This window comes from Salvia hispanica, chromosome 4 (genome assembly GCF_029641045.1).
Source record: "Salvia hispanica isolate PSC_SH4W2 chromosome 4, Shi_PSC_v1, whole genome shotgun sequence".
NCBI lineage: Eukaryota > Viridiplantae > Streptophyta > Magnoliopsida > Lamiales > Lamiaceae > Salvia > Salvia hispanica.
The window spans coordinates 41739911-41765322 of NC_142695.1; the positions used below are offsets into that span (position 1 = coordinate 41739911).

The window sequence follows — 25412 nt, forward strand, 5'->3', positions numbered from 1 at the left end:
ATTTCGTTAGAGATAAAGTTTTGGGCAAAGAGATTGAGCTAAGGCATGTCCCAACTCAAGACCAAATTGCTGACATTCTTACAAAGCCTTTGCATAGATAAAGTTTACATGACAGAGAGATTGAGCTAAGGCGTGTCTCTATCTACGCTCGGATTGAGGGGGCGTGTTAGAGATGATGGTCAAGTAGGTGAAGATAAGTTGTGTGGCAAGCAATCGGATGGTGAGCTGGCAAGTGCTGAAGTAGGACCACTGAGTGCACGAAAGAACACAGTTGTTGTGAAACACACTGGAAATGAGCTTGATGAATGTACTGTTAACCATCTTGTGTTGGACCACCAGAGGAAGGACGTGGTGGTGCTTGGTGCAGTTAAGAAGAACTAATTGTGTTTCAGTTATAATTAACGTAAGATTAGTGAAGAATTCTAGATTGTTCTGAAAGATAGTATAAGTATGTAACCTTGATTCTGAATATTCAATGCAATGGAACAGTGTTGAGCTATTTTCACTATTGAATACAAAACTCCTTTCTTTCTTCACTATGATTTCTATTGTTTCCTTTCAGTACATATTGTAATATTTGAATTCTTAGTTTTCTTTGTCAAAGAACGTCTTGAACGCCTTCCGGTGAATATCGTCCCAAGTATTAATAATAGAAAAAGAAATTGACCGACTAAACTAAATTGGTGAGATGAGAGAACATGTTTGTAATTGTACAGTTAAAATCCACATAATATTCCGATCCAAGATTAAATAAAAAAAATGGCATGACAGTTTCCTATGAGTTTCTTTATTGTTTTTTTGTATTAATGGTCACAGTATTAATAATAAAAAAAAGGAATAAGTTAACAACTTTCTACGTGTTTTTATCATCAAATTTATGCAATATTATTCTCCTATATACTACACTTGACAAGTTTCACAGTAGCACTTGAAAAACATCTCTCTCTGCTCACAAAATCAATGGCGGATTCGGATAACGAATCGGGCGAACAGCGGGATATTCAACGAGAGCAGGACCGGTTCCTCCCGATCGCGAACGTGAGCAGAATCATGAAAAGAGCGCTGCCGGCAAACGCCAAGATATCGAAAGACGCCAAGGAGACGGTGCAGGAGTGCGTGTCGGAGTTCATCAGCTTCATCACGGGAGAAGCCTCCGACAAGTGCCAGCGCGAGAAGCGGAAGACCATCAACGGCGACGATCTGCTGTGGGGCATGACCACCCTCGGATTCGAGAACTACGTGGACCCGCTCAAGGTGTACCTGCACAAGTTCAGAGACGTGGAGGAGGAGAAGAGCTCCATGGCCGGAATTAGAAGAGACAAGGATGCCACCGAAGCCGACAATATGTTCAATACTACCTACCATGCCCTCTATGGATTCAATCATCATCATCAAAATCAAGGCTATGGCTCCGGAAAGGTGGGTCACGGTTACCATGTCGGAGCTGGCTCCGGTGGCGGCGGCGGCACTCATTGATTAAGGATTAATCAGTTTATTTAAGTATTGATGATTAAGCTAGCAAGGTACTGTTGGTGATTGGGACTTTGTTATAATTTAGAAATGTTTGAGTCGTGTTTGTGTGAGAGTTTAACTAGGAAAAATATTTGTGTGTTATCTTGGATTTGTTTAATTTAGTCGGTCAAATTTTTTAGAAATAAATTATGCTTCATGTATATTTTCATTCTTAATGTTTTTTTCTCGTCGTAATTCCTATTGTCCTTATTCGACTATATTAATGTGGATAGTAGTGACTGCGAATTTTTAAGGCTATAAACCTGAAAAAATATAAAAGCATATACAGAATAAATAAAAGATAAAACTATAAAGTAAAAAAAATGCTTGAAGCTTGGATTATAAATTATAATTAACCTAAATTTTTATCATTATTCACATAACATGATTTGTATGTATTGCGTTGTTTAACGTAACAAACGATTCAAAGTGTAAACATTATCTAAAATAATTTAATTACTTCTAGTAGTATATTTTATAGACTGAACTTTGACCAATTGGATACGATATGATCAAAGATTTTTAAAAAATTATAAAAATAAAATCAATTAATATTGAGAAGATCGATGTTCATGAGTTTAGAGTTGTCGTGGACTGGGAAAGAGGTGAATTTTTATCTAATAGCAATGAACTTACGTGATACTTTTGTTTTTGGTTAATTCTACTATGTTGTTGGTGATTTTATGACCTAAAGTTATGGATTATTTTCAAATATTTCTGACCTGTGAAAGAATCTTAAATCTTTCCGATTTTGGTGATCATAGCTCATGTTAAAGTATAAATCTTTCATAAGTTGAGAGTTTAAATATAGATATCCAGGTAGGATCTTTTTCCTATTCTAATAGGAGTACTTCTTTCCAATGAAAACCATTCAAAAATCTTGAATGAATCTGGCCATAAATTTTCAGTTTGTGATGGCCAAAGGTTACTAGATTTTAGATGCATTTCTTTATTTCCATAAAATAAAGTTTTCTTTCAAACTCGAATAGTTATTGGTCGGCTAGATTAGTTCATTCCACGCTAAATATGTGATAGGAATCAACCGATTTTCTTTAGTTAATTATATTACTCTTAACAACATTTTTGGACGGCGCAATTTGATTAATGGAGTGGGTTGATGAGTGAGAGAATTATTGGTCCACTTGGGTTTGGAGAATCGATGGAGCACCAATGTTGGTGGAAGATATGAATTTATAAAACTACTAATAAATATAGGTGCAATATAGTTTAGTGTTTTAACTGTTGTTGAAAGCAACCAATCCAAAATCAACATAAGTGGTTTTCATCCCCATCTTAGTGCGTCTCACCAAATGTTCATTCGTCCAACTTTGCAGTTTCCTATTCAACAAATATCAATACATGTAAAGGTCCCGTCACGATATCTTCAAACCCGAGGTCTTTGATCTTAGACATTATCAATTCTACTATTAGGTCAATACATGGACACAACTTAATGGGAATAATCCAAAATTATCCTATTTCTTCTAGCTTAGGTTATTTGAAATCCACACATTTTTGTTGAATTTGTAAATCCTGATTTGCCACACATTATCTCAGCCTTTTGAAATGATTTTGCCAGAAGAGAAGTCCAATGTTTTTTGGTGCGGTTGGGTTAGGTTAACAACAATTAACTAAATAGTAAGAATATAATTAGTTAAACAATAAGATATACTCCCTCCGTCCCAGATAATGTCTCAGTTTTCCATTTTGATTTGTCGCACTTTTACCATTTTTGGTAGTGTACCATATATTCCACTAACTCATTCCTACTCACATTTTATTATAAAACTAATATATAAAGGTAGGACCCACATTCTACTAACTTTTTCAACCCACTTTTCATTACAATTCTTAAAACCCGTGCCCGGTCAAAGTGACCCGAATTATCCGGAACGGAGGGAGTAATTAGCTAAGTAGTAGGAATATGATACTAGTATAAATAATCTGAAAATAAAAGCTGGCATCTTTCTGTCCTATTAAATTCAAAAGGGGGAGAATTTATCAATGTTTACATGACAAACTTGACATGTTAACTCTGAACAACTAAGGAACCTGAGTAAGCAATTAACAATGCTAGCTAACGTTGATAAATTACAGCTGCCTTGCTCGATAAACTGTAACACTCATACATAACAACAGTACTACAGAAAAAAGGGTATTCAGTTAGTGTACACTACGTTGCCTTGACACCTTTACCAGAAGGAGCTTTTTCATCCTTCTCTGCATTTCCTTCATCCTCTTCATCGACATCCGCATCCGCTAGTTTTGTTAGCTCTTCCTGAATCATCAGCTTTACTGTCGATTTCCTCGCTGCCAGATCGGTATCGAACTCCGTTGCTGAATTGATCAAAATTTTGTTAGGAATCCTACCATCAACGCTTGACAAACCAAAACAATACTGTAATAGTTGGGGAAGGGCTGGGAGGACAGGATAGCTTACCAAGCAACTTCAAAATGTCAGTGAATGTAGCCTGCAAAATAGAGAATATCAGGCATATAAACAAAAAGAAGACTAAACATGTCGACTCAGTAGTGACATTAAAGTGCATTATGCCTGCCCAGAGAGAACAGAATAAACTAGAATATGAGAACTACAACTTACTCCAAGAGAGAACAGAATAAACTACAAGTTGTTGGACATGCACACGTTTTTAGACTGAACCATGATGCTGATCATAAAAGTGCGGAAACATGTATGCATTATCTAACTTCTTCCATAAGAAAAAGGGGGAAATTTTTAGAACTAACCGTATTGAAATCAACCTTCTGGAGGATCTTACAGATTGAGTTTCTAAGATCATCATCACTTGGCTCTAGTGTCTCCTCCTTGGGTTTCTGTTTTATTTTCAGAACTTTCTTCCCTGTGTTTGAACAAAACAAAATAAGCTTCAGAAAACTGATGCATGTAACAGGTTTGCGACCATTGTTACAAGGATTCTCAACTTGTGCAACATCAGCACACAACAGATGGAAGGAGAATAATCTAGCCTTACCAGGGCTGTCATTTGATGGCAACTTCTTTGGAATTGATGATTTCTTCACTGTTTCATCCTTCTTCTTAACTGAAGACTTCTTTGAACTTGAATTATTATTGCTTTTAGAGCGGTCTGGTGATTTTGCTGGTAATTTCTTGGGTGGTGGGCTGGTCTTTTTTGAGATTGTCACTTTCTTTGTTTTGGGTTTCTCAGAAGAGCCTTTTTTAATAGAAGACTTTGCCAAACCTGCTTTCTTCTTCCCTTTGTCCTCATCTGACTCCTCTTCAGATTCACTTCCTATCTCCTCGCTTGCATCAGACATCTCTTCTGATCCGTCCTGATCACCATTCAAATCTTCACCTTTATCTTGTTCAGATTCATCTTCTGATTCAGGAGAAGCACTCTTTGCCTCCCCACGATTTTTAGAATCACTCTCAACTTTCTTTCGACTCTGAAAATCATATGCACAGAAATTGGTAAGAGGGTAGGTTTATTGAGCATGTATTACCATGATTCCACATATCATGCCCAACATCATTTTTAACTTGTTTTCCTCCCTCAGTCAATATAACAGCCAAGTTCAACAGATAAACTAACGTTGGTGTTTTTAGTCAGTGTATCATATTTTCTGACTTGAGTCATCGATTCATTAATGAGGTATAGAAACCTAAAGCACCATCATGCTGTTACTGCAAAAGAAAAGTAGCCTTGGCCACACACAACCTGATTAACTTCCCACAGTTTGACTTGGCTATAGAAAAAGAGAACTATATGTACAAGACAAAAATCAGAACCCAGTTTAATCAATATCTACTTTAAGTTTTGAGGTGCTTAAATTGGGCTAATCAAAGACAAAACCTTTGACAACAAAATTACAATGAGAAAAAATGTACCTTAACTGAACCTTTAGATGGCGTAGTACTCCCTGATGCAGGTTTGCTACTCCTCTTTCTCTTTGCTCCCTTAGTTGTAGAAAGCACAACAATGATTTCCATATATAGGTCAGGTTGGGGAAGAAAATAACATTGACAAAGTAAATTTATGAAAGTTAATAAAGTGACAGACCTGCTCTTTTTCAGCAAGCAAATCAGAGGTTGAAGCATGAGGTTCCATAAAAAATTCCGTCAGCTTTACAATGATATCCTCCTGGAACAATAAACAGTTGAAGATAATCAGGAAAGATTCAGAATTAGTAATAATTCAACTCAAGGCAGATTGTAAATATGAATTTTATAAAGGTTACTTTCTGCAAAGTCACCAACTACAATAATTTGCCAGTTTTGTACAAGTTTTCAATTTTCACATTAATACTTTGATTTTCATGCAATGATCAGATACAATGATAATCTTCTCACAAGATTTGGTGTTGTAATAGCATTATAGCAATGAACTGAAGGTACATGCATTATTGCAAAAATAAAAAAGGACATTGCAAAATTTACAAAGAAATTAAAGCTGGCGGTTTATATGCAATTAACCCAAATAACTATTCATAGCAAAAACTTAATTCATGTTTCTATTATCTAACAACCAAAATATTTAGATCAAGATACTTTACAAGTTAAAATCAAGCATTCCTGTTAAGAACATTGACATTAGCACTCAAAATGCAAGCAAATAAATTAATATTTACATGTGTACCTTCTTTGCACTAGCCTTTGAAATTGGAACGTCAAGGACATCACAGAACTCTAGAAGTTTCTCCTTGACATACTTGTCAAGTTTTTCTTTGAGTCTGTTCATTTGCTTTTCCTACAAAGTTTTCATTACAAAGTCTAAATGTTAAACCATTAGGAAGTGGTGGCAAAAGAGAACTTGCAAATTCAACACTAAGTCAAGGGTTTGTCTGACCTCATTATCATGCCAAACAAATCCAGAAAATCTCGAAATGTTGTTTTTCACTTGAGCAGCCTGGACAAGTCAATTATATGTATAAAGTAAGAATAAGACAAACACTTCCAATGGCAGGAAGAAGAGCTCAGAGTAATGAAAACTGTGGTTGCAGTAAAAACCTACTTCACCTTTATTAGTATTTACCATGGTTAAAGATGTCTTATTCCATCAATAATTTGGAAATTGGTAGAAAACCAAAATCCCATGGTGGTGATGCAGAGGTGTTAATTCATCTCAAATAGCGCTACAGATGAAAAGGCATGCTACCATGGAACATCTAGATAGATTTGAAATTTATTAAACATGAGTTCTACCTTCTAATGGAATTTATGACCTGGATAAAGCTCATATGATGCCTTAATGTAGTTAGTCTGTAGATATAAAGCATTAGAAGTTTCATGAGATAAGCACCGGCAAATTAACTAATGCAGAGACCATCTGGAAATAAATAGATAAAATACCTTACCTTTCCTCTCCTACCAAAAAGTATCATATGCAGCATTTTGAAAGTCTCCTCAGTCTTCTTTCTTGACAATTTATACGCCACTGAATGAACATATAAGTCAAGAATATTAACAAATTCATTCATGAAGCTAGAAAGGTCGGCCTTTTACAAAATATCCTCTAAATATCAAACAGAAATTTACAGGTATGTGATCCACACTAGCTTTCAGGAAAAATAAAATTGAACAGCAATATAGCATAGAGGACTTCAAACATTTCAAAGAACAGAAGAAACATAAACACCAAAACCCATACACTCAATAGAAAGCCAGAAAACACATCATATGAGGTCGAATGTGGTGTACATTGTACAAAAGAGACAAGTTTAGGTGCGCAGAATTGCAATATATGCACATCATATGAGGTCGAACATGGGGTATGATGAGGCAAAGAAGTCAGTAAAACACCATACCATTTGGAATATCTTTCAGTGCAGTTCCACGACCCTTAAACAAAACAAAAAAGTGCACCAAGTTAATACTTAAATTCCAAATAACTAAACTAGAAGCCACAAAGAAGAGCTAACAAAATAAAAAAACAAGCTAAGACTTAGGTTTCACCTTTACAATACGAAAATCCTTAGAGGTGTCCTTCTCAATAGTAGCAACCAATCTTTCCACAGATTTCCTTTCGCGTACAGGACGTTCACTAGAAAAAGCTGAGGGCGTTTTGGGCTCAATTTCCCTTTTCTCTACTGAGGACTTAGGTTCTTTTGTCTTCTTCTTAGCTGGGGTTATCTGCTCCTCCGCCTTTTCAGGTTCCTTTTCCACCTCTGCAATTTCCTTTTTCGTAGTCTTGTCCCCTCTCCGACCACCAGTTTTCGATCTAGGGCGCTTCCTTGAGCCTTTCGCTTCCTTTACCTCCTCTGGCTTATTATCTTCCTCTTCTTTAGATATATCCTCCTCCTCAACCTTTTCCTCTGTCACTTTTCCCGTATCCTCCTCAGCTTCTTCCTCCATTTTTTCATCCCTAACTTCTTCCTTTCCTCCATCACCTTTAACAGTTTCATGCTTTTCCTCATCAAGCACTTCAGTCTCTTCTCGCTTATCTTCCTCTTCTTTAGATACATCCTCCTTCTCAACCTTTTCCTCAGTCACTTTTCCCGCATCCTCCTCAGCTTCTTCCTCCATTTTTTCATCCTTAAATTCTTCCCTTCCTCCATCATCTTTGACAGCTTCATGCTCTTCTTCATCAGCGTGAGTCTCTTCTTGCTTCTCTATTTTTTCACTTCCTTCTTCTTTTGTTACCTTTTCACTCTCTGCCTTCTCCCCGTTGGCCTCTTCTTTATCTACATCCATTTGCTGAGCCTCGGTTTTCTCTTCATCCTGTTTACCCTCTTCCATTTCTGTCACCCCATCAGGCTGCTCCCATTTCGTATCTTTTCCAGCCTCAGTCTTTCCCCCGGCATCGGCCTTTTCTTCAACCTCCACTTTCACATTACCCACAGGCTCGAGCTTTTCCGACACCACACCTTCCTCACCCATTACAGCTGGAGTCCCAGCTCGGTCACTTCCTCAACCCAATATACAGCACACCATCAAAATAGTAACCGAGCCAATTGAAGAAAAGCAATTTTACAAACTTTTGCATTAGCGAACACGCTTATGACTCAAAGCTTCATGATTTTAAAGGCCCTCACAAAGATCTACTAACTAATAAAAACTCATAAGCAGAAAAATCGTAAGATATAATCCACAATTCTCATAGAAGAAGACGAAACCCTAAGCTGCGAAGGAATCAAATTCAACTCAATGAAGTGTATCATAAAAAACAACAAACTCAAATTAAGTTCTAAAATTCACTAATTACATGAGAAGATGAAAAGCTAAAGCATAACTTACAGAAAATGAGAAGTTCAATTTGAAGATGTAGAAGGGAAAAATTAAGTCTTTGCAGTTGCAGCTCACTCCCCCCACTGGTATTTTTTAGAAGAAAAAAATACCTTTGCACACATCCACGCCTTTTCGGGCACCGAATTTATACTGCGGACTTCAAATCCGGATTTTAAACCCAGTTTAACGCCACGTTGGATGAGGGAGTCAGACACTAGGCGGGATTCTGAAACGGAATGACAGTGGACGGACAAGATCGAACTTCAACGACGGCTGAGATTACATATTCTCTTGAAATGATTAAATGCTGAAATCATTGACTTAACAGAATTAGTTGGGCGCGCTCAAGATAATGAGAAAATCATCACTTGCTCATTTATTCTTCTTTTTTTTATTCAAGGAAAAATAATTTTAAGATCAATTTGTCCGCATGCATTTTTAATAAATCCTTATACTTTTATGGAGTACTTATTTTATTTTATTGAGTCCTTGTATTTTTAATTTTTATGTCATTGAATTCTTACTGAGTTGTTTTCCTTAATTTTTCTGCTATCCAAATTATATCAACATTAATAAAATTCTATGGTAAAAGTATTTTGCTAAAAAAAACTTGGACTCGATTGTTGAAAATTGACGTATAAGAGGATTCACAATGGGGCGGACGATGTGACGGACGATACACCGTCCGCTACTGTGGCATCACGGACGATGGGTTAACCATCGTCCACGGACAAAGCGTCTGTCGCATCGTCCCCCACCGTGGCATCGCGGACGATGTGACGGACGATACATCGTCCCCCACTGTGGCACCGTCCCCCACTTCATTTTTCACTCTTTTCACTCTCAAATTCACACTACATTTTCTACATTAAACAAAATGAATCCCGGAGATTACCCAAGTCTGAATAGCCCGATGTTCGGTGGTGCACGATGGTCGGGTACAGAACCCGATGAATACCGGTCATTCGACACCAACGCCCAGTACGATCCCGACTTCAGCACGGACTCGTACGGGCTGTCAGACATGGAGCCTTCTCCCAACCGCACACCCGCCGCCGCCACACCTCGCGGCCGATCCACCGCGTCGGGCTCCGCCACCAAGAAGAAGCGGACCAAGGCATGAGCCTAGAAGTTGCCACAAACGGCGGTGTGTGAAGAGTTCGCCCCGGGAAGGACAAACTACGCCCCGGAAGAATGCATCGTCTTGACGAGATGTTGGATTGATGTTTCAAAGGATCCGGTGTTCGCCAACAACCAGAAGGTTACTGCATATTGAGAGCGCATAGCCAAAAAATACAACGAGGCCAAGCGGCGAGAGTACGACAAGTGCGAGAGGGAACAGGGCAGCGGCGAGAGTCTCGTGGATGTGCGTGACAAAGAAATCCAATCGTACATGTCATTGTACGGCGAGTTCAAGCACTACTAGTCCTGGGTGCTTTTGAAGGAGAAGCAGAATTTCGTTGGTGGTGTGATTCCCCAATCGACGGCGGCGAAGAAGAGGGCGTCGAAGCGCACCTTCACTGATTATACAAGCAGCGAAAGCGGCGTATCTCCAATGGACCTCAACAATCCGGTGTTCGAGGATGATAGTTCTGGCACACCGATGTCCCGGCGTCCCCCTGGCATCAAGGCTGCCAAGGGCAAGGGCAAGGCAACCTCCTCCGCCGCGGCGCCGCCTGACCAGGCCCCGAGCGCGACTTCGGCTGCGTCACATGCCTACACGGATTTGGTGGCCTCTTCCGACTACAGGACGTTGTTGGACGCGCACAACGCCCTGATGCAGGCTCCGACTCAAATCGAAGGCATCCAGCGGATGATCGATGGCCTCAGCCGCATGTTGGGACTACTCTAGACTAGCCGGGGTTTTTTATATGTAGTGCACTTTTTTTTTAAATTTTTTATTTTGTAACTTTTTTTTAATTAAGTAAATGTAGGATTTGCCTTAATTGTGTTGTTTTTATTTATTTATTTTGCTTGATATATTTGCATAAATTATATAAATACAAAATAGAAGTAAAATGCTTAGGGCGGGCTATAGTCCGCCCCATTGCAGGTGGAAGGGGCGACGGATAAAATGCTGACGTGGCGGTACATAGGGTGGGGCTTAGTCCGCCCCATTGTGAATGCCCTAAGAAGAAAATTTATCTTTACAATACAAGAATTAAAGTTAAGCGAAATCCATAAAATACATGTTTGTTAACATTAGACTTTGGCATAACCAAATGAGCATAAATCGTTGTGTAATTTCTAATCCCGACGAATCAAAATAAATTCGGTGAAATCGGATTGATTGAGTACGTTGAAATCATTCTATAAGATCATCAAGAGCTCGATTGACCTTATTAAAGTGTTCCATTTATTAAAGGGAAATGTTATGCAGCCACGTTATGGCTAGCCATAAAATTGGCATTTTAGTAAATATAAATACTATGAATAAAAAGCATTTAATTACCTTATTTAATGCTCAAACAATGCTTACACAATTACCTTTTTACTTAATTGCAGTAGTAAATTTAAATTCCATAATCCATTATTTATATTTCTTTTGTTTTCAAGCTCTTTTAGTTTTTTGTTTATTTTATTTTTATATATGGTGTACTCCGTATTATTTATTTTAATATATAACGTGTATAATCCGGTTATTAATTGTAAGATTGAGAAATTGAAAATTTGATTAATATAATTTTATACTGATTGAATTTATTTGTAACAATAAATATTTGTTATTAATCAATGAAATATACTGTCTGAATTTCCAATTGTCTAATTTATGTTTCCAGAATATGATATTTTCTATGTGTACTTTTAATATTGAAACATTGTCCCCTCTAAGACTAAATTACTTTTTTAATAAATGCATTGCATACTAGTATAATATTTGTTATAATTATGTAAATACTAATTATTAATAATTGACTTGCTTTTTATAAAGAAGAACAAAAAATAATTAGTAACAATTGAATAATAATATCATTAGATATTTATATTGTAACTTTCAAATTAATTTTACACAAAATTTAAATAACAACACAAAAATAATAAATAAAAATATAAAAAAGTGTTACGAAATCAACATAAAAGAATTGGAAAGAGGGTTACCTTATGCTTTGTTATTTATTGGAGTGTTAATGTACAAGGATAATATAGTCCAAAATAAAGTGTTGCTTTATAGATGAAATAAATTAAAGTGAATCAGCAATAGAAGTACATATTTTTATTAATATTTTAATTTTATGGCTAATTATAATGTGATCATTTAGCACTAGTCATGTATATATATTCAAAAGGAAAAATAATGCAATGAATTCCCGACACTGTGGCCCAAGAGAAAGAGTAGAGAAGATGTAATGGATAAACTAAAGCAAGAGTAATTTATTTTCAAAAAATATAGAATCCATCAATATTAATTTCCATAGACGAGGAAACTAAAAATAGCATTCTAAAAGAATACACATAAATAATATAAAAACTCACGTGGATGAATTGGTTCTTCAATCTTCAATAGCTTTTTTGCTTGATCTTCAAACAAAATGGAGAGCATAAGATATAGAATTAGTTATTGTCATCTGCTTAACTTTGCGGACATATTTATACTGTTGGGAATACCTGATACTCCATGATGTATTGATGTAGGATTTGAGTCACACGCATTGAACTCAGACCGGATTGGTCACTAGTCAGTATTTATATCTTGTTGATGTTTCAATCGAGGAAGTCTATTTTCTCAGAGTTTATATTTGTTGGTTGGTTTAATATGTAATTAAGAGATTGAATATTAGTTGTGGAATATTATTCAGGTTGTGTTTTCATTTTCAAACTTTTATTACTGTCTGCTTTTATTTGTTGGATGGGTAAGGTTTGGGATTTTCTCTTCAAATATAAGGAGTCGTTTAGGTTGATTGATAGACTGGAGTAGTCACTCTATGATAGGAGAGCATAATTAAAATTTAATGGACTGAAAGTCAAAAGGGAAAAGTAAGGTAAACTAGTCGTTATTGTTACATATCAAAGTAAAAGGAAAAATATCCCACACAAAACAGTGAAACGCTAACATTTCTAAATTTCCACTAAACCGACAAGAATTGTGTTGGATTTAGATGAAACCATATTAGTCAAATCTCAATTTCATAATGTTATTAATTCTTAACCAGACGTCAATGTCACATGTGTCATCTAGTGTAACTGCCAACTCATGATTTCAATAGATTTAATTAGGTGTCTAACAACCTTATGTTATGACTTTGGCTAAATAATTAATAATTGTAGGAGCACCTTTCAAACGGCAAAAAAATAACGAGAAAAAGAAGAAGTCGCAGATGGCATTGAATCAAGACAAGAAAACAAATTCCACAAATTTCTGGAGACGACGCAACTAAATCACCATACTCTCCTCGTAAGTCCAATTTTTCAATTTCTCAAATGACACTGTATTTTCACTCGATTTAGCTCTCTCTCTATCTCGCTGTGTAGTATACTGAATGATTTTTGTGTCTAGCTTCTCTTTTTCTTGAATTTTGGGCAGTGACTTTACAGATTTTGACTTGTTGGCTGCTTGAATTTCAGCACTTGAATATGCATGTTTCGTTAGTTTTTTAGCTCAAAATAGCTGATAGATTTGAAATTTGTGATGGGTTCATTAATTTTGATTGTTGAGAAGAAATATTTTGAGATTCTAAGCTGCTTGATCTTTAATTGATGTTTGAGTTTTGTATCTGACTTTAATTCAACCCAGGTTCACCAGCAATATTTGAACTCTTTAATTCAATAATTTGATTGTTGGGATGGCCAGTGATGATGAAAAGCCCTTACTAAGAGATCTACTGAGTCCTGCATCTCAGAATGATCAAAAGATTGATCCCAAAAGACGAAGATATCGCCGTTGCAGAAGTGCTCCTTTGGCTGAATTCCTTCCTGGGGAGATCAGCACAAATGCTGATGGGAGCCTTCCAAATCCAGAATCCTCCTTATCTAACATCAATCCCAGTTTCAGAAGGGTGTTTATTTACTTGATTCTCTACCTAGCCATTGGTGCCGTATGCTTTTACCTCGTTCAGGACCAGATCAAGGGAGACAAGGTCGACCGGGTTCTTGATTCTCTTTACTTCTGCATTGTGACCATGACCACTGTTGGATATGGGGACCTTGTTCCCAACAGTGTAGCCTCGAAGCTTCTTGCCTGTGCTTTCGTCTTCTCGGGAATGGTCTTGATTGGCCTGATGGTGAGTAAAGGGGCGGATCACCTTGTCGAGAAGCAGGAGATCTTGCTGATCAAGGCTCTGCATATGAACAGAAAAACTGGCTCGAGTGAGATTCAAAAGGAGTTGGAGGACAACAAAGTTCATTATAAGTGTCTTGTGACGATGGCCCTCTTTGTAGTACTCGTTGTAGTTGGCACATTGTTTCTAACTCAAGTTGAGAAACTGGATTGGGTTGATGCATTCTATTGCGTTTGCTCGACTATTACAACTTTGGGTTATGGAGATAAAAGCTTCTCCACCAAGGCCGGACGTGTCTTTGCTATATTTTGGATCTTAACTAGTACTGTTTGTTTGGCACAGTTCTTGTGTTACATTGCTGAGCTTAACACTGAGAGCAGACAGAAAGCACTTGCCAAATTTGTCCTAACCAAGAGGATGACCAATGTTGATTTGGAGGCAGCTGATGTCGATGAAAATGGGATTGTCGGGTAAGTTCTTTACTACTGAGTGATGATTTCGATTATTTCCTTTTCAATTAAAAATATGTATTTGTAGTTGTGTGTTAGGAAGCAGTACAATACTAATTCCTTTTCTGTAAGGAACCCGGAGCATACTAGGTGTAGTTAATGATACTCGGGGATTAACCATCGGCCTTGTAGGTGTAGTTAATGATACTAAAAAACATAAAATTTGATAGGCTGATCAGGGGCTTAGCTTAGTCTGTACAAGAAAGGAAATAAATTTAGTCGTTTAATTCGGTAGTCAATACACCTGTCTGGAGTTATTTGAGATCCTTATATTGCCGTTTGATTGAAGTTATGTTGGTGATGCGTTGCAGGGCAGCTGAATTTGTGATATATAAATTAAAAGAGATGGGGAAGATAAATCAAGAAGACATCTCTCTTCTGCTGGCCGAGTTCGAATACCTGGATGTTGATCAATCTGGGACTCTGTCCACCTCCGACATAGGTCTTGCCCAATCATGTCAAACCGGACCCTGACTATCCCTATTCTCACTCACATGTACTCCTAAGCTACGATTCTTCTACATTTAAGTTTGTATGGCAAAATAATGTTAACACGTCGTTTAGTTCTTTTGCTTGTCGTATACATGTGAATATACAATTTGGAATTGGATCTGGATCATAGAACTTGACATTTTTACATCCAAACATATATTCAAGAAATCACATTTTTTTCGTTGATTTTAGTTAAATTTTTGATTAACTGATCCAGTGATTTGGAACTTTACGATCTAGCATTCAAGGTTGATGAATTGATTGTGATTGGAAACCCCTGTTAACTTTCATTTGAAGTTGTGTTCTCCCCAATCCCCATTTATTTTTTCATTGTGAATAAGGAATGTATTTACACTTCTGTTTTGATTCGAAATACTAATATGCTAGCTGTTGTATGACTCTTAATTTCTTCATCGTTTCCCAAAATATAGTTCTAATTTGTTATTTTGGCACATATACGAAAATTAGTCATTTTCTATATGCGCAGCCGCGGCATACTACCTTACAATAATACTAGCTCAATACATCAGCTTATTTACAGTTTATATTAATATAGATCACCACTTTATATTTACTTAAATATTAACCACCAATACAAAACACATTATGACAGTCAAGCGTAATTTAATTGATAAATGTTTTTTCTTTAACCACAAGATAAATGGGAAAGCATTATTGAACACCTTTCTAAAAAAAATACAAACCACATTATCATAGGAGTATTAACAGTATATTAATGGCTTTGATTCTAAGATGACAGTATCCGATTCTCTCTAGTACCTCGAATTTTATGCTGAATTCCGTATCATGCTTGGAATTTGAGACAATGGTCGAAAAGATTTCCGTTGATCCAATCAAATATTGACTCTAATTGTATCAACTTTTTACTTAAAAACCAAAACTACATATGTTTTTACGGGGGAGTGATCAATTGTCTAACTCATCATTTAATTGCTAACTACAACTAATTTAAGGCTATAGGATTTTAGAAAACGTGTGGTCTACAATTTGGCACGTGTAATTTTCGTTTTTATTAATAAAATTGAAAAAGATAAAAAAAAACTTCAAATTAGGGTTTTGGATGAAAATGTCAATATAGTATTTCAAAAATATCAACACAATGCTTTGAGAATGTCAACACAATGCTTTAAGAATGTTAACCCATTGCTTATATTGACATTCTATATGTATTATATTTACATATTTTATATAGTATGTTGACATTTTTACTTGTACGAAAAAATTAAAAAAAAATTCGATTTTTTTTTCAAATTTTGACGTCGGAACATAGGCATGTATGATATCGTTGGAATACTTATGAAATTATCTTTAATTTGATATATGTTATATGAATTTAAAGTTTTAGGATTTCTTTTAAAAGTTAGTTATAACTAAACATGTAGTTAATTGTCATTAGTACCCCTATTGATATTTTTGGAATTAATTCTATAGCCTTAATCCTTATTGACGTTTTTCATTGATCGTATTGACATTTAGAGATTAATGATTTAAGGCCCTTAATTTAAATATCTAATGACTATTATTTTGTTGTAGTTAGCAATTAAGTTATGAGTTAGTAATATAACACTCCCCTGTTTTCACTCATATTCTTAAATAATACGAGGATATGTTATTTTTTAAAAGAATTTCACTAAAGATTTGTATATTAATCTCATTCGGCGGTGGTGAAACATGTGCATCAAGATGTGGATTACTTGTCACTTCATAATATAGCTTTAGTCATGTTCTGGATCAGTCGCAACATGTTTTATATTTCGCATCTACATTGGAGTCAAATATTGGAAATAAAATGCCATCATTTTTTATAGAAAGAGTTTGGGATCGAAATTTGAATAATAATTGTTACAATGGTTCACCTATTTTTAGGTCTAGAGAAAATAATCTCTGCCTATTTTACAGGGATTATGCTCTATCTATGGAAGAAGATCAATTAGGGATCAATTCTAATATTCTACGATATCTTCCAACACTCCCCCTCAAGTTAAGTAACGGGGTTACGAATACTTAACTTGCCCAATGCCTCTTTGAATGACTTCGAGTTCACAGCCTTTGTCAGTATATCTGCCAATTGATCTTCTGACTTGACATAAGGAAACTCGATTATCTTAGCTTCAAGATTCTCCTTTATGAAGTGTCGATCCACCTACACATGCTTAGTTCTATCATGTTGTACTGGGTTTTCTGAAATACTGATTGCAGCTTTATTATCACAAAATAACCTGCAAGGTTGCGGCGACTGAAGGTCAAGCTCTGTCATGAGTCTCTTCAACCACAAAATCTCTGTAAGACCACTCTTAATCCCTCTAAATTCTGCTTCAGCACTTGAGAGTGCAACTACTTTATGTTTCTTGCTCCTCCAAGTGACTAGATTTCCTCCAACAAAAGTGAAATATCCAGCGGTTGACTTTCTATCATTTGGGTTACCAGCCCAATCTGCATCAGTGAATCCATGCACTTCTAAGTGGCCATATTTTTTGAAGAATATCCCATGCTCAACCGTACCTTTCAGATACCGAACTATTCTTAGTACTGCCTCCCAATGATCTTCTTGTGGTGCATGCATAAATTGGCTGACTATCCCCACAGCATATGCTATATCAGGTCGAGTGTGAGAAAGGTAGATAAGCTTCCCTACCAACCGCTGGTATCTCCCCCTATCAGCTAACTTCGCCCCTTCGAGTATCTGCAATCCATGGTTTTGTACCATAGGAGTGTCAGCCGGCTTACAATCTATCATTCCGACTTCCGCCAGCAAGTCAAGAACATACTTCTTTTGGCTGATGAAGATTCCCTGTCTCGATCTCAGGACCTCAATTCCCAGAAAGTATTTGAGAGGGCCTAGATCCTTCATTTCAAATTCTTTGAACAGATTTCTCCGCAGTTCACTTATTTCTTCTCCGTCATCCCCAGTGATAATCATATCATCTACATAAATGATTAGACATGTGATCTTTCCATCCTTCTTTTTGATAAACAATGTATGATCTGAGTTGCTCTGCTTGTACTCATACTTCTTCATTACTTCAGTGAATCGACCAAACCACGCCCTTGGAGACTGTTTTAGTCCATATAACGTCTTTCCAAGCTTGCACACTTCACCTGGTTGGAAATCATCAGTAAACCCCGGTGGAGGAATCATGTACACAGGTTTTGGTAGTTCCCCGTGCAGAAAAGCGTTTGTCACGTCAAATTGGTGGAGGGGCCAGTCTTTATTTGCTGCGACGGATAATAGCACCCTCACAGTATTAATCTTTGCCACTGGGGAGAATGTTTCCTCATAATCAACTCCGTACGTCTATGTATATCCTTTCGCCACAAGTCGAGCCTTATATCGCTCAATTGACCCGCCGGGTCTCCGTTTGATGGTAAACACCCATCTGCAACCCACTGCCTTGACTCCTTCTGGCAACTTCCCTTTAACCCATGTATTGTTTATCGTTAAGGCTTTCATCTCTGTGAACATCGCCTCTCTCCAATGCTTGATTTTCATTGCTTCTTCGGCAGTTTGTGGTATTTCTTCCTCCTCATATAATGCTGCCGCAAAAGCTCGGGCCATCTTCGTCAGATTAGCCTGTGCAAAGTTTGCCACTCCATGCCTACTTTTCGCCCCTATTTTACCAGGAGAGTATCGGTTTGGTGGAACTCCCCGATTGATTCGATGTGGAAGCATATATCCGTCCGTATCTCCATCTACTGCATTTTCCTCAGTTTCTGCACTGTTAGTATCATCAGTAGTATTTTCTTCGGGTTCCAGACATACCTCGGATATCGGTTGAGGAGGGACAGTAGGGTGCGGATGAGCTGACTCTGACAGGGCTTGCTCGGCAGGAGTGACTGGAACAGTCTTTGTTGGTCCCTCAATCAAAAGGCTTGGAGGTGACACAAACCAACTTAGACAGTCCCCATGATTATTTTCAGGTTCTCTCTCCCCCTGACTGTTAAGGTGGTGTGTGTAAAAGAACTCGGTTTCTAGGAAATTGCAATTTATAGTGGTGATGATTTTTTTGGTGTTTGGGTCGAAGCATCGGTACCCTTTCTGATTTACCCCATAACCCACAAAGACACATTTGGTCGCACATGGGGAAAGTTTGGTTCTCTCGTGTTTGGGAATGTGAACATAAGCAGTACACCCAAAAACTTTCAGTGTCATGTTAAGGGATTCTGGGATGTTGGCTTGTTTGGAAAGAATATCAAGGGGTGTTTTCATTTTTAGGATTTTGGTAGGGAGTCTGTTTATGAGGTAAACGGCGGGGGCTATCGCTTCTGGCCAAAGAAAGGTAGGGACATTGGAATCAATCATGAGAGCACAAGTTACTTCTAGGATGGTTTGGTTTTTTCTCTCTGCCACCCCATTTTGTTCGGGTGTATAGGCACATGAGGTTTGGTGAATTAGGCCTTTCTCCTTAAAAAATTCTGACATGGTACTATTAACAAATTCTCTCCCATTGTCTGACCGAAGGACTTTGATGGTAGTGTGAAATTGGGTTTGGATCATTTGAAAAAACAGGATAAATTTTTCAACTACCTCAGATTTATGTTTCAAGAAATATATCCAAGTCATTCGTGTGCAGTCATCAATAAAGGTCACAAAATATCTAAAACCATTCCCCCCAATAACAGGTGCAGGACACCACACATCAGCATGAATCAAATCAAACATAGATTGCATACGTGTATTAGAAGGCTTAAACGATTGTTTGTGGCTCTTGGTCAAAACACATGTCTCACACGAAAAATCACTAGGCAACAAAAAATTGGGAAACAAAAGTTTAAAATAACCATGGGAAAGGTGTCCTAGTCTTCTGTGCCACAACCAAGCCTCAACTTTTGTGGATCCGTGAGCCAGCATTGCACTCCCATGGTGAGCTACCCCGTCCACATAGTAGAGTCCTTGGTTCTCAGTGCCACGCCCAACGATCCTCCTCGTCCGAATATCCTATAATATGCAAAAACTTGGGTACATTAGCAGTGCACAATTCAACTCCCTTGTTACATGACTTACAGACATCAATCGTTGAGATAAGCTAGGAACAAATAAACAGTTCGATAACCGGAGATTTGGAGATATTTCTATGGTTCCAGACCCTTCCACTGTAATTAACTCCCCATTTGCAGTTCGGATATAGGTTTTAGTAATTTCACCAAAATTAATAAAATCAGATCGTTCCGGAGTCATGGTATCAGTGGCTCCGCAGTCAAAAATCCAACCCCTTTTTCTAGCACTATCAATATTTTGCACACTAAATGCAGCGGAAATATTCAATAACGGTGCAAAACGATTTGGTCAATATCTGGGGTCATTTTGAAATTAACGGTTCTCGGGTGGTATTTCTCATAACTGTTCACAGAATGGGGTCTCAAATGTAATTTAGGCATAATAGGGGGTTCAAAAGAAAAATTCAGAGTTTGATTAGGCATAATAACCCTTACCTCCCAAATATCCGCCGCCTCCTCCCCATCTATGCGATTCTGTCTCGCCGGCCCTTTCCACAAAATTCCCGACGCGTACGCTGCCGACTCTACCGCCGCTACCGCTCTCGGTGCCGGCTTCTTGATTCGAAGGGTTGTGCGGTAGATTTCCCCCTCCGGTTCCACCTTCGCGGCTGGGAACCGAGCTCTGGTTCTGTTGTTCGGTTATGCCGACTCCAGCGAACTTCGCCTGGGCTCGAGCTCTCTGCCGTTCGTCCCACCATTCTGGGTATCCTACTCGGAGAAAACAACTTTCCTTCGTGTGTTTGTTCTTGCCGCAGTGAGAACACCACTATTTGCTCTTGTCCGGCTTCCCTCCGGCTTGGTGAGCGGCGGCTCCGGCAGGTGGAGGACGCTGCGGTCCGTTTCGGTTGGGTCGGTCTCTTTGAGCTCCGAATCCATATCCGATCTCCCCCGATGATGTATCGGTGCTCCCTACGCCAGTGGCATCTCCGATTGGTGAAGAGGATGCCAGTGACATGATTTTGCATCGAGTCGCCTCCTTCTTCACCAACGCGTAGGCCTCTTCGACTGAGGGGTACGGCTCGAGTTTGAGGATATCTCGCCGGATTGCATTATACTCCAGGTTTAATCCAGTGAGGAATTTGAAAAGCCTCTTCTCGCTTGTGAAGTCTCTGAACTGTTTGATCCCCTTATCGCAGCACGTCACTGGTTGTTTTTGGCTTCTGCCGACATTGATCCATAATCCATGGATTCGACGGTAATATGTCTCAAGGTCTAAGTTCCCCTGTCTGATATATAACACTTTGTCTTCCAGGTCGTAGATATGGAATGAATCCGCCTTGCTTTCGAACGTGATTCGAAGGTTGTCCCACAGAGCTTTGGACGTTTGGTGGTGAGCAAAATCGGCAATAATATCATGTTCGATATTGTCGATTATCCACGAGAAAATCACGAGATCGGTTTCCTCCCAATCTCTATATCCCTTGTTGTTTGGTTCTGGTGGCTCATCGACTATGTGGGAGTATCCTCTCCTTCCTCCTATCGCGACTTTCATAAGTCGTGACCATAACGGGTAATTCTTCCCGTTGAGTTTGAACGCCACGGTAACGTTCTTGCTTGACCTCAATTTCGAGGGTTCGATTATGGGTTTTTCATCGTCGGTGTCTGACATATTTTTGTTGTGAATAGGGATGGATTTTCTGGGTTTGATTTCAGCCTCTTGGCCGAGTTTTTGGTATGGTTAGGGCTAGGATGAAATTTTTCTGAGCCCTAAAACCTGCTCTGACGCCATGAAAGAAAGAGTTTGGGATCGAAATTGTGTATTTACTTGAATAATAATCGTTACAATGGTTCACCTATTTATAGGTCTAGAAATATTTACATAAGGAAAATAATCTCTGCCTATTTTACAGAAATTATGCTCTATCTATGGAAGAAGATCAATTAGGGATGAGTTCTAATATTGTACGATATCTTCCAACAATTTTGTATTCAACTCATTAGATGTCGTATTTAGTGAATAATATATTTAGGTTATTTGTATATCTTTGTCTATATTAGTTTTCGTATTTATATCTTCACAAGTTAAAATTTAAGTATATGAAAATGATAGGTGGGACCACATTACAAATAGTACATATGTTAGTCCAAAAAATAGCATTTCTCCAGCCACGTACCTGCCTGCCCTATCAGGATCCTACAACAATAATGTTTATCGGAGCATTCCATATATATTGTGTGTTTATTTTCATACAATCGCACATTGGTTGTTGGTCTCGTTCTTATCTATGAAATGATATACGACTTATAGAGTTGTAGTCGACATCTTATTTGAACGTGTGTTCATCTTGCCTTGATTTTTCTCTTACATTGCCCATAAGAAAAGAAAAAATAACTTAGCGTGAATTGGTCAAGCGGTAGAGAAGTTAATGTCTAAGACTAACGGTCTTAGATTCAAGTCGATGTTCAAATTTAGATCACATGGAATACTGAATTAAAACGGATAGTGAAACTATTAGAAATGTATCACTCGCCCCTTAAATTTTTTGTAAACGCAGGGTTATTCATACTTATAAAAATAAGACATGATTATTATTAAGTTGATGTAGGAAAATATTATCTGTACATGACTTTTGCCGTAAAAGAAGGTTGTGATTGAAGATACACAATATTTTTTTATTATATGACACAAAATAACGTTAATAATTAGCACTTGCAGATTGTATCGACATATAACATACTTCGTATATAGGAAGTATACCATTTTGATGAATTTGATTTTTAAAACTATTTCATGAGGTCCAAACCTTTTCTGCATTATATATTGCTCTAAATGTCAAACACCATTCTACACACAATCACACATACAACTTTAGTTTACATGTGTCCAATTCTGAACAACCCCTCAATCACGCACCACGCCGAATTTAATTTTGTTTCTTATTTTTTCTCAATTTTTGTTTCACCTTTAATCTTAATCTGTCCGCAGATAAAATAAAACCATCTCGATCCCTAATCATGGATATACAAACTTTTCCCCAAAAGACAAAATTAAACTTTCAATTACGATGATACATATGGAATCATATGCTAATGCTAATATCTACTTATAATCATTACGTGGACGAACTAATATAATTATATAGAGTCATACACGTGTACACATGATGGTTTCGTTTATCTAATTGCAATTTTATGACACTATTTACGGTACACTTTGCAAGACACGCCATGTGTATTACATATAAAATACATTGATATTAACCCCTCACAATAGTACTTTATATATGTATCTAAGCCTCTTGAGTAACTATGAGATAAAGCTAAGAATTTCCCTTTCAGCAGATATAAATATTTTTAAATGTGTTGTTGCTCTAATTATACTACTCCCTCCGTCCCAAGATATTAGATCAACTTTCCTTTTTGGGATGTCCCAACATATTAGACTCATTTCCTTTTTCAGCAAAAAGCATCTATCTTATTTTATTCTCCACCTACTTTTTTCTCTCTTCTCTTCCCTACTTTTTTCCTCTCTCATACTTTACTCTCTCCACTTTAACTATTTAAATATCAATTCCTTAAATCATGTGCCCAAAAGAAGTGAGTCTAATACTCCGGGACGGAGGGAGTACATTTTAGATCTGAAACTAACAGTCAATGCACATTTCCATAGAAGTACCTAAATTTTCCTATCATTCTCAGAAACAGATCATTGTCTATTTGTCCCAATATTCAAATTCTGCAATTTTCTTTTTAACCCTAATATTTTGGCAATTGAAAGATCATGTTGGAACACCTTTTTAAGTAAATACCTTTTTAAGAACACCTTTTTTTTTTGCTAGACTCTTCTGTACTATTTTGTTATAGACTTTTTTACTAGCTTTTTCAAACTCAGATTAGATCAGATCACAAACTATGTTTCTTTTTTACAAGTCAAGCAATTATTTTAGTAATCTTTTAAAACTGATTTTAGTTGCTATCTCTTCATATTTTTTCTATCTCCTATGAAGGTGTATCAACTGATGCTTCAGGTGAGTATTATTCCTCTGATTGGCTTGATGAACGACTGCTACTTCGTTTTTTCCTTCTTCTTCTTTCATATTTCATTGTCTTTCAGTTTTTTTCCTGTCATTAAACAAGTGTAAGTATTTTTTTTTAATTAAAAAGTATAATAGTTTAACCTCCATTAACTTTCTATTTGAAGTAGATGGTTATGTAGTCTTTATTTCCCAGCACTATCAACAGAAGCCTTATACACATTCTGAAATTCACTAAAATCTTCATTTATGCAATGATTTTGCTAAATAGGAAACCTAATAGTGTACTAAATTTTTTTTGTCAATAGTCACAAAGTTGGTAACTTGAATAGAGTCTATCAACTATATTTCCGAATGCAATTGAGAAAAATATTCCATAAATGAACTTTGTGTGAGGACACTTATCTCATCAGTTAGTTTTTCCAAATATTTGTGGTCTTTTTTCCAAATTTTCGATCTATTTGTTGAATCCACTTCTTCTCCGATTCTGGCAAAAAAGACAATGAAAAAAGTCAGAATACACCCAATCTTCGACCTTTTTGAATATTAGTCGAAATTTTCTTGGAATATACCTTTAATAGAAACCGAATTTGGTCTGATTTAGTAGCATATCTATGGCCTTTTGTTGTGGTTTACCGTTTTACGCCAGTCTCCGTCGTCTAGGTTGAAGGTACGACGGAGGCATCGGTAAGCAGTCGAAGAAGAAAATGAATTTGAGGTTTTTCAGTGTCAAATTTCTAGGGTTTGAGATTGTTTTGTTAGGATTTTAGTTGCAAATCTGAAGAGGAATCGTAGTTCGGAGTTGTAAAGGTTAGTGTTGTCCTCCGCGCCGGCGATTAAACAGAGCATCTGATTTTCCGGCGGAGGAGATGAGTGTGTAGTTAGGGTTTCTCGAACGGCGCCGACAAGGAATAAGGAGAAAATGGCTTATATATGATGTACTATAAATTATGGTTTTGTTTCTTAATTTACAGCTAATCTGTTGTGTAAGTTTGAAATTATAATTTGGGCCTGCATTATTTAGATGTATGGGCCAATTTAATGAATCGGATTGGGCTTATAGAGTCTTTTTTGGCGGTGTTTTAATGTGTTGGGCCATTTAATTGTGTATTAGTATTTATATATAAAAAAGAAAATTATTTTTTTCATTATATTTGGTTAATTTTTTTAATTTAATAATTTATATATTAATTATAAAGTTTGTTGTATTTATTTTATTCATAATAGCATCTAATTAAGTATATCATGTACAATGTTATTAATATTATGGATGAATTTTATTTTTAATAAGTATGAATTTTATTTATAACATTTTTGTTTTGTTTTGGAATCACATGATTATATTTGTATTTATTTTTAGTTGAACTATTCTATTTGCATTAGTTGAGCACTTGTATGAAATTTGTTCAATCTTGATAACACTAGTTTGATTTTACTTTCGCAAATATAATAGAAACTATTAATTATATTGCTTGAAAGAAATATAGTA

At 36.9% G+C, this 25412-nt stretch overlaps 2 protein-coding genes and 2 pseudogenes across 3 annotated transcripts; 2 read left to right on the top strand and 2 right to left on the bottom strand.

Annotated features, from left to right (window-relative positions):
• Window positions 1-858: 858 nt before the first annotated feature.
• On the top strand, window positions 859-1675 carry LOC125192985 (nuclear transcription factor Y subunit B-3 pseudogene; annotated as a pseudogene).
• A 1782-nt stretch (window positions 1676-3457) lies between these two features.
• Window positions 3458-8860, bottom strand: LOC125193690 (DEK domain-containing chromatin-associated protein 1-like). 2 transcript variants are annotated; one of them, XM_048091538.2, is made up of 12 exons: window positions 8726-8860; window positions 7445-8393; window positions 7297-7330; window positions 6847-6926; window positions 6339-6398; window positions 6129-6239; window positions 5553-5633; window positions 5381-5449; window positions 4506-4938; window positions 4261-4373; window positions 3953-3983; window positions 3458-3849 (listed from the first exon to the last, which is right to left on the bottom strand). In XM_048091538.2, exons 2-12 carry the CDS (start codon window positions 8366-8368, stop codon window positions 3686-3688), a joined length of 2100 nt encoding a protein of 699 aa, XP_047947495.2. In that variant the 5' UTR covers window positions 8369-8393; window positions 8726-8860; the 3' UTR covers window positions 3458-3685. The 2 variants fall into 2 exon arrangements, with proteins under 2 accessions (XP_047947495.2, XP_047947494.2); XM_048091537.2 differs by having other exon boundaries at window positions 7445-8610; window positions 8726-8845.
• Window positions 8861-12952: 4092 nt separating this feature from the next.
• On the top strand, window positions 12953-15046 carry KCO1 (Outward rectifying potassium channel protein). The gene is made up of 3 exons (XM_048089036.2): window positions 12953-13109; window positions 13449-14402; window positions 14753-15046. The coding sequence occupies exons 2-3, from the start codon at window positions 13498-13500 to the stop codon at window positions 14913-14915; spliced, it is 1068 nt and encodes a 355-aa protein (XP_047944993.1). The 5' UTR covers window positions 12953-13109; window positions 13449-13497; the 3' UTR covers window positions 14916-15046.
• Window positions 15047-20364: 5318 nt separating this feature from the next.
• Window positions 20365-21558, bottom strand: LOC125195160 (uncharacterized; annotated as a pseudogene).
• Between the last annotated feature and the right edge of the window lie 3854 nt (window positions 21559-25412).

Excerpts from the sequence above, each read along its gene's own strand:
- KCO1 (XM_048089036.2), top strand. The coding sequence starts at position 13,498 with ATGGCCAGTGATGATGAAAAGCCCTTACTAAGAGATCTACTGAGTCCT. Across the intron at positions 14,403-14,752 it reads GATGAAAATGGGATTGTCGG|GGCAGCTGAATTTGTGATAT; the intron begins GTAAGTTCTTTA and ends GATGCGTTGCAG.
- LOC125193690 (XM_048091538.2), bottom strand. The coding sequence starts at position 8,368 with ATGGGTGAGGAAGGTGTGGTGTCGGAAAAGCTCGAGCCTGTGGGTAAT. Across the intron at positions 5,634-6,128 it reads CAAAGGCTAGTGCAAAGAAG|GAGGATATCATTGTAAAGCT; the intron begins GTACACATGTAA and ends TTATTGTTCCAG. Across the intron at positions 5,450-5,552 it reads TGCTTGCTGAAAAAGAGCAG|GGAGCAAAGAGAAAGAGGAG; the intron begins GTCTGTCACTTT and ends TCTACAACTAAG.